This window comes from Dioscorea cayenensis, chromosome 15 (genome assembly GCF_009730915.1).
Source record: "Dioscorea cayenensis subsp. rotundata cultivar TDr96_F1 chromosome 15, TDr96_F1_v2_PseudoChromosome.rev07_lg8_w22 25.fasta, whole genome shotgun sequence".
Classification (NCBI taxonomy): domain Eukaryota; kingdom Viridiplantae; phylum Streptophyta; class Magnoliopsida; order Dioscoreales; family Dioscoreaceae; genus Dioscorea; species Dioscorea cayenensis.
The window spans coordinates 22,233,994-22,243,449 of record NC_052485.1 but is presented as its reverse complement, the minus strand read 5'-3'; the positions used below and the strand labels follow the sequence as shown (position 1 = coordinate 22,243,449).

Here is a 9,456-nt window from a genome sequence, read left to right as displayed (position 1 = left end):
TGGCAAGGGAGGGAGGAGAGGTAAGATGGAGAGAAACTCAGAGGAGAAGAGGTTCACAGTTACCTTTTAATAGTTTGATATGAAAATTTTGATAGAAGAAATGGTGGAACTAAAGTTTATAAAGGGATGTGTACTATTATTTTCCTCTTTAGTCATTATTGCTGAATTATTATTATTTGAATGAATGTAAATGTGTATGAATGGTATGTCTAAAATTATAACCCAATGATATGATCAATCAAATCAAAGTCATCTCAGACTGCTACATTAACTACATTAACAGTTGCTTCTTTTGTTTTCTTTTTCTTTTCCTGGCTGTTTGATTTGGATTGAGATGAAATTGATAAAGTGAATAAAATAATTAAATAATTAAATAGAAATAGAAATAAAAATAAAAATAAAGATAAGATGCACTTTCATTTGTGACTTTTGAGTGGCCAATCTCTGATGAGTAAATAGAAAGCAACTCATTCTCATGTGTAATTCTTTCATAATGTTTTCTCACATCTCAAGTGACCAACATGCATATATAGTTTATATATAAATATGAGAACAGATAATTTAGGTACGTCTATCGTAGTTGTCGGATGATAATCTAACAGCTATGATCATTATAAATAATACAAAACGCGTTTTCTAGTGTCGCACAATAATCATAAACAGTAAAAAGATGTACAATACATATAATAAAATAACTGTTGGATAGTGATTCAACAGTTATAAAAAAAAAAGTCTCTAAAAAAAAGTAATTTAGGGACATATTTAGATTAACATTTCCTATATATATATATATATATATATATATATATATATATATATATATATAAATGTAATTTTCATTGACATTAACCTCACTTTTTGGCTAAAATTGAGATCCATAATTCACTCGGTGGTAATCCTAAAAGTATTGAACATCATCATTCATGAATGACTTTTTTTTTTCTTTATTTTCATCATTGAAACATTGCTTTTACCACAAGCTATAGTGCCCCTCTCTCAATCCATTCTCAATCTCAAAAAGCTCACAACAAAGATTCTCATTCAGTCATTCTATGATTGCTTTTTCACTTTTTTTTTTTAATTAAAAGATGTCTATTTGTATGTCTCTGTGTGTATGTATATATATATATATATATATATTTATATATGAGTGAGATTGTAACAATTCCGGTTGACTTTCTTTACAAACTCACTATGTAATTAATTTGATTTTTTAAATTATAGCAAATAATTTTAAAATCTATGATAATAGTGGAAGATAGTTACAATTTATTTGGATAATTTAAGTGATATGAATATATGTAAAAATAATAAAGCCAAGTAGTAAATGAAACTGAATTCAGACTAATTCTATTTATAATAAGATTAAGGTCCATTTATACATACATTGGTATTTTATTATAGTGAAATAACTTTAGTAACTTTGGTATTTTCAATGTCTTTTTTGGATTTTGAGTTCTCTACCAAATTTAACTATTTTTACTTTTTTACTATCATTTTTTGTTTCTTTTACATGACTTTATTTCATGTTTTATAAATTAAACATCTAATAATTTTTTGTATGGGGGGTTTGTATCATTTAAAAAAATTGTAATAAATTATGCTTTGATTAGATTTCACAGTTCCTTTACTTGGATTAGAAGTACAAAACATAGCCAAAGTGTCAAGAGTTATAATAAATACATACAATAGAAAAGGACTAGACATAATCATTATTCTAAACCAAAAATCCACTTTCCATTGTTTAGACACTTTGTTAACAAACATACTTAGTGGACTTTGATTAATAAAGAGTGGATCTTAAGACTCAAATCCTAATTACTTAATCATCTATAATTGTTCTTTGATCATGTTATAGATAAAATTAGCACTTTAATTTTTTGGTTTACTAAATAGAAACCTCACAACCAAATGCCATCATTAGGGAGTTGTTTTCATGTATCATTTTATGTGATTAATGAGTGATTAGGAAACAAGATAACGGCATGACATAATTGTTCCTTAATTAGCAAAGATATTTTCTAATTAATATTAATGTAAAAAATACCAAAATATAACCACTTATTATTAATGTTAAGATGATCCATAGTTATTGTTGGAACACATTTAAAGTTAGTAAATTTTAGGTGGGTGGGATGATATATTCATTTTCTCAACAACCATTTTGAATAAAGGTTTGTATTAGCATGGTAGTTCAACCATCACAAAGTTTAATATACTTAGCAATCTAAGCACACATCAACCTAAATGCACACACAAAACAAGGAAAAAAAAGGCTCAAATAAAGAATCAAGCTTATCAAATCACTATTACTACTTTTTTCCTTCCAAACAACATCAATATGTGAGACTAATTGTAAATGCTTCTTGGCATACACTTAAAGCAACACCTTCTCTAGTACTAATTTATTCTTACTTTCATTAATTAAAATTCAAACACTACAGTTATACTAATAAAAGTGTTAGTATATATGATAAACTCTATATTTATCTGTACCTCATATCATTACCAATGTACATGAGTACTCTGCCATGAATATCAAACACAACTTTGATTTATGATACATCTTCCTTAGGATTGATGAGAACTCTTCTGCTGATAAAAAACTGATTGATAATGTTTGACAATTCTAGGTTAATATATAAGCCATAAATTGATGATTTTTTTTTAATAATTATTTCTTTGAAGTTTTGTTTTAATTTCTCATTTTTTTTAAACATTCATTTACCATAAAAATGATGGAGAAGTCACTATATATGAACATGATTTTCTTTCACTTTATATATTTATTTACCATCAAGTGAAAGAATGACAATTCTAGGTTAATATATAAGCCATAAATTGATGATTTTTTTTTTTAATAATTATTTCTTTGAAGTTTTGTTTTAATTTCTCATTTTTTTAAACATTCATTTACCATAAAAATGATGGAGAAGTCACTATATATGAACATGATTTTCTTTCACTTTATATATTTATTTACCATCAAGTGAAAGAATGACATTTCTTTAACTTTATTTATTTTTTATTTTATTTTTGAATTATATATATTTCCGAATTTTTTTACCTCTCAAGCCCCCTTTTCTTTTATTTTTTTTAAAATGTTCACACAGTAAACATCATAATTACTTAAAAATAATATTACCTTCTAACCACTTAAAAAAACACAAAAAAGTTACTTCGGTGTATTTCTTCGCTTCAAACCATTTCACACCAAATGAATGCATTTTGTTGTTAGATCACCAAACCATCATTGATTTTTATGCTTAGCACTTCTTCTATAACACATTATTTACTAGAAATATATAAACTGCACAACCTCTACTAGTCTCTAATATACTTACATTATTATATATATAATTTTTTTTTTGATATTAGGTGACAAGCGCCCCCATTTAAAACTTAACTCAACGACAGATACAGATGTGGACCGCAATCACAAGCTCAATAATACTTTACCCTCACCTTGCGTAGGTTTCGATTTCTGAATTCCTCCATATAAGAACTTTACATTGGTATATATATATATATATATATATATATATATATATATATATATATATATAAAAGAAAGCGATACAAACACAAAATCACAAACTAAGACTTGATAAACAAAAAGATTAAGAACACTTGTTCTATCTTAACAAACCAGCAAAATGTCACACTTAACTAACACTAATAACAACCCCACACCTTAATCTCCAACAAACTCCCTCCCTTTCCCTTCTCCTTCTCCTTCTCCTCCTTCTCTTCCTTCCCTTCTCTTCTTCACTCCTCTCCCTCTCTTCCTTCATCTTCTCCACACTTCACTGCATCCTCATCTTCATCATCTTCATCATCATCAATGGTGGCAGTTCCTCTCTCCCCTTCCGACCACCAAAACGCAACCATTTCCACCCCAAAGACCTCCAAAGACTCCACCTTTACTTCACCTTCTCCTTCTTCTTCTTCTTCTTCTTCTTCCTCACCTTCTCCAACCTCACTCCTCCACCGTTCTCATTCTCGCTCTCGTTCCCTCTCTTCCTCCAAATACCTCACCACTACCACTCGCAGCCTCTCTGTCTCCTTCCAGGGTGAGTCCTTCTTCTTCCAATCCACAAAGGCCAAACCTTCCCAATCAGAGAACTCCCGTTGGCCGCCGGCGAGACCCTTTTCCTCTGTCCGCCTCCTTGTTCTCGACGATGCTGACGCCTCCTCCGAAGCTGATAGCCATTCTTCCGGTAGCAACTCAGATAAGGGCGGCGCTGCCACCACCACTGCTCCTTCACGCCACACACCTCGTGGCATTAGCGTTCCGGCGAGGTTCTGGCAGGAGACCAATAGCCGTCTCCGCCGCTCAACTGAGCCTCCTGCTCCATTGCCTCCCAAAAAGCCCTTTTTAGCTTGTAAGAATGCAGCGGGTCCTCTGATGGTGAGAAGTAATGGCAATGCACCTTCAATTATAAGCTTTGCAGCTCAATTGAAGAAAGGCAAGAAGGGGGAAGGCAGGATTGAGGAAGCTCACTTGCTTAGATTGCTCCATAATCGGCTTTTGCAATGGCGTTGTGTTAATGCGAGGGCGAATGCCTCTTTATCGGCTCGTCGTTTGGCTGTGGAGGTAAAAGCTTTTAGTTTTGTTCTGTTTTCTCAAATGTTTAGTTTTGTTATGAAGAAGATGGTGCATTATCGAATTCAATGTGCATTGCTTGTTCTTTTGATCAAATATGAAAAACTTGCTTATGTTCATTCAGCTTTCAATATCAAATTGTGAAGAATTTTCCTTGTAAATAATGTATGCATGTATTCGTAACTATGTTTTGCGAGTATGGTAATGTTTTTATAGAATTTGAGGAAATTGAGCACTTGTACTAGTGTCCTTAAATTATAGTGTGGAGTGGAGTGCTTGTGTTCATTATGGCGATTTTTGGTTTGATTGTTCGTTAAGATTTCAATGTCGAATTGTGAAGTCTTGTAAATATTTGCATGTAATCATAAATATGCTTCATGAGCACCCTCTTTTTTCTTTTTGCCTTTTTTTATTTTTATTTTTATTATTATTGGAGTTTGAAGAGCTAGAGAACTCACACTGAGGTCCTTGAGTTATTGTGGATATTTAGCATGCATTGGTTGTGGTGATTTTTGTTTTGATAGTTCATTATGATTTTGATGTTCAAATTGTGCATACTTCTTGTAAATAATGTATGCATGTATTGTTAGGTATGTTTCATAAGTATTGTTTTGTTTTTTTCGAATTTGAGGAAGTTGAGCACTTGTACTAATGTCCTTAAATTATAGTGTGGTGTGTGTGTATTTTCAACCTACGTTCATTATGGTATGGAGAACTTGTACCATTGTTGTGAAGTCTTGTAAATGTTTGCAAGTATTCATGAGTATGTTTCATGAGCACCCTTTTTTTTTTATTGGAGTTTGAAGAACTAGAGAACTCATACTGAAGTCCTTGAGTTATAGTGTGGATATTTAATGAGCATTCATTATGGCAATTTTCATTTTGATAGTTCTTTATAATTTTCATGAGAACCCTCATTTTTTTTTCTTGTTGGAGTTTGAAGAACTAGGGAACACATCCTTGAGTTATAGTGTGACTTTTGTTTTGATAGTTTGTTATGATTTGGTGCTCAAATTGTGAACTCTTCTTCTTCTTCTTCTTCTTCTTCTTTGAAGAACTAGGGAACACATCCTTGAGTTATAGTGTGATTTTTGTTTTGATCGTTTGTTATGATTTTGATGCTCAAATTGTGAACTCTTCTTCTTCTTCTTTGAAGAACTAGGGAACACATCCTTGAGTTATAGTGTGATTTTTGTTTTGATAGTTTGTTATGATTTTGATGTTCAAATTGTGAACCCTTCTTCTTCTTATTTGAAGAACTAGGGAACACATCCTTGAGTTATAGTGTGATTTTTGTTTTGATAGTTTGTTATGATTTTGATGTTCAAATTGGGAACCCTTCTTCTTCTTCTTCTTCTTTGAAGAACTAGAGAACACATCCTTGAGTTATTGTGTGATTTTTGTTTTGATAGTTTGTTATGATTTTGATGTTCAAATTGTGAACTCCCTTTTTATGGTGGGAGAAATTTAAGTAGTATAGAAAGTGTACTTAATATTTTAATCTTGATGCATGTCAATTTATATTTATTTTTCGTTGGAAATATTTGTCGACTAATGTTGTTCATTTGATCTTTGACAGAAATCTTTATATAGTGCTTGGATAACTACCTCAGGGTTGCAAGATTCAGTCACAAATAAAAGAACAAAGCTTCATCTTTTGACTCAAAATTTAAGGCTAGCCTCAGTTCTTAACAAACAGGTCATTCTTTTTTCTTTTTTTTTTTTCTCGTCCTTTGTTTATTATTTCTGTATTGCTGTTTTCGCTCTCTAAGAAAATCCTCTTCTTCAGGTTTGATTGTAATTGAAGTAAAATCCTGTAATTATTATTGACAACAAACATTTTTTTCATCAAAATTATCAATGTAGAAAAATTGGCACAAATGACTAATGTTTCACTTTTGTAGGAATTATAAACAAAAAAATACTTTGGCCTATTGTATTCATCACAAAACTGAACTTCTTGTCTATTTATTTGTAATATATCAGAACATCTGAATTTTACTGCATTTGATTGATGCAGATGGCCTATCTGGAAGAATGGTCGCTTATGGATGATGAACATTCAAGTTCATTAACAGGCGCGATTGAATCATTGAAGGCAAGCATTCTCCGCCTTCCTGTCATAGATGGAGCAAGGGTTCGTAACTACATACTTTAAGAATTGCTATCGAGAATGCAAAAAAAAAAATCTTGAAAATATAATGGGTTCTAAATTCTATGACTCCTTTCTATTCGACAGGTAGATGTTCAAGTTGTGAAAAATGCTGTTGGTAATGCAATTAACATGATGGAGGCGATGAGCTCTTCGATGTCCTCTTTGCTACCAAAGGTGATACCCTTATTAACCATCACTTCAATAAAAATGGCAGATATTCCACTTAGAAAACCATAATTGGAAATTTCGTTCGCATGGTACTAATTAAACCTCGAGTTAAACTCATCAGAAATAAATGTGATAGTTTAGAAGGTTATGTTTATTCTAGTCTTCTAATACCGATGACACTTGATTCTTAAAACATTCTTATCGGGTCAATAAACAAACATAAAACATCGAAGTTCAACAGACATTAATTTCCCGCATCTCAATTGCTTCGAAACTTGTTTTATCTTGCAACTATGACGATCAGGTAGTCTTCCAAACTTGAAAAAACATAACCATCGTATTTTTTACAGGTAGAAGGGATGCATAACTTATTGACTGAGCTATCGAAACTGGCAGCTCTCGAAGAAGATTTACTGGCACAATCGCGAGACCTCCTTTCGACAGTAGCAATGCTGCATGTAAGTACTACCCTTGTTTCCCTTGATTTCATTTCGGCATTTCCATTCCGGATGTTGATCTAAAAATCACAACAGGTAAAGCAATGTAGTCTCCGAGGACATATCCTACAGTTAAATTGTAGATGAAGAACAATGCAACTGCAAAGCAGATAATTTGACGACAGTTATTATAGTTAACCTGACAGCACATCGATTTGTCTAACCGGAGATTGTATCGAAGCTTTACCGCATATTGGTTTGTTTTGTGTGAAGCCATGTGTTTGAACAAGTCTGTTTATCTCATTCGGTGAGCTAACCGATAAATTTTTTTTGTTGTATATGAGAGAACGATCTTCGATCACAGATAAAAAAGAAAAAAGATGTGAATAGGCATTTGTTTTAGGCGCCGTTTTTTGATTTAGTGTGGGAATATCATGTAAATGTCTTTGGATTGGAAAATGTTATCGGTTTGTACGATGATTGAGCTGTTAGTATCATACCAAATAACGTCGCAAATAGAAAAAAAAAAATTATATGATATTATGTGTTATGAATGAAGAGATCTATTCATTGATAGGAAATGGAAAAATTTTTGGTCGGTGATTCAATTGATGAAATGAAAAGAAATCTATTGATTAATAAGAAACAAACAAAAATTTGGTGGTGATTTGTTTGATGATAAATAAGAATTGTGAAATCTAAGAATTATCATTCAATAAATGACAGGAAAAGGAATATATGTCAAAATGCTCATGATATTTATTTGATGTTTATAAAGTAAAAGTGAATTGTGAAATCTAAGAATTATGATTCAATAAAATGACAGGAAAAGAAATATCTGTCAATATGCTTATGATATTTATTTGACGTTAAAAGTAGAAGTGAAGATTTAAACATGGAATAGATAATTTTGTCATTCTAAGCTTTCCTTTTTCTTTTTAAGTGTAGTGTCTACAACTGTTAACAACTGTTAGATGAGTTGATGAGTTTTGAGGTATGTTAAATAAATTAAAATAAATAAAAATAAATTTTAATTTTAAATATATTATATTATAAATTAAATTGTTATCAGAAACGCTGGTAGTCTAATGATAACTTACCACAAAGTATTACTTGTCACACATTTTACATTTTGACCCAATATTGTTTTTCAGTATTGTTTGCTGGTCTTTGTGAGAGTTCTGTATAAAAAAATTAGTATTTACTCCCTTCCAGGGTTGTATGACAAAGGGAATTTTATCTCTAGGGATTCGCTAAATCACCGTAACAAGTGCACTTCTATACATGTCTGTCTTTTTTATAACGCTTATTGCTTTTGTAAAAAAAAACAACAAAATGTCATCAACGGTCTTATGAACATCTTTAGAGTTACTGTTATAGTCATTAGATCATCATTTAAATTACTATAAATATTGTATTTGATTATTATTTGACACGGTTTGATAATGTATATAAATTAACACTAGTTATTGGATATTTGGATGCAAATATAGTATGGGCCATATATATATATACATAACACACATAGATATATATCACAGTAATGATAGAGTTGTTACGATGAGTGCTAATTAGGGTTTAATATAGCTAATTAGAGTTGATTAGTTTTAGATTATGGTTTTTGTAGTTGCTGCTGGTCTAGTAGGAAAATATGGTTGAACGGTTGAAATTTATTAAGATACTGTGAATAAATTGAAGTTCAGATCAAAACACAATCACTGTGTCACTATCATTGTATAATTGTGCATTCCATTTTTTACTGTATTATTAACTGTTCATTATACAGTGCCCAACCGTTGAATTGTAATTTATATAATTGAAATTTATTAAGATATTGTGAATAAATTGAAGTTCAGATCAAAACACAATTACTGTGTCACTATCATTATATAATTGTGCATTCTATTTTTTACTGTATTATTAACTGTTTGTTATACAATCTCAACCGTTGAATTGTAATTTATATAATTGAAAAAAAAACTATATATTAGAAAGAAAAAAAAAAGTGGTTTGATGTGAAAAGAAATTATTGAAAAGTGGTATGATTGAAAATGAAAATGGGGACGGAGAAGGATGGTCCTAAGTTGGGA

General features: G+C 30.9%; 1 protein-coding gene across 1 annotated transcript; it reads left to right on the top strand.

Moving 5' to 3' along the window:
• Window positions 1–3,693: 3,693 nt before the first annotated feature.
• Window positions 3,694–7,846, top strand: LOC120276927 (protein SNOWY COTYLEDON 3-like). The gene is made up of 6 exons (XM_039283671.1): window positions 3,694–4,597; window positions 6,186–6,305; window positions 6,627–6,743; window positions 6,846–6,935; window positions 7,280–7,387; window positions 7,463–7,846. The coding sequence occupies exons 1-6, from the start codon at window positions 3,845–3,847 to the stop codon at window positions 7,511–7,513; spliced, it is 1,239 nt and encodes a 412-aa protein (XP_039139605.1). The 5' UTR covers window positions 3,694–3,844; the 3' UTR covers window positions 7,514–7,846.
• Window positions 7,847–9,456: the final 1,610 nt, after the last annotated feature.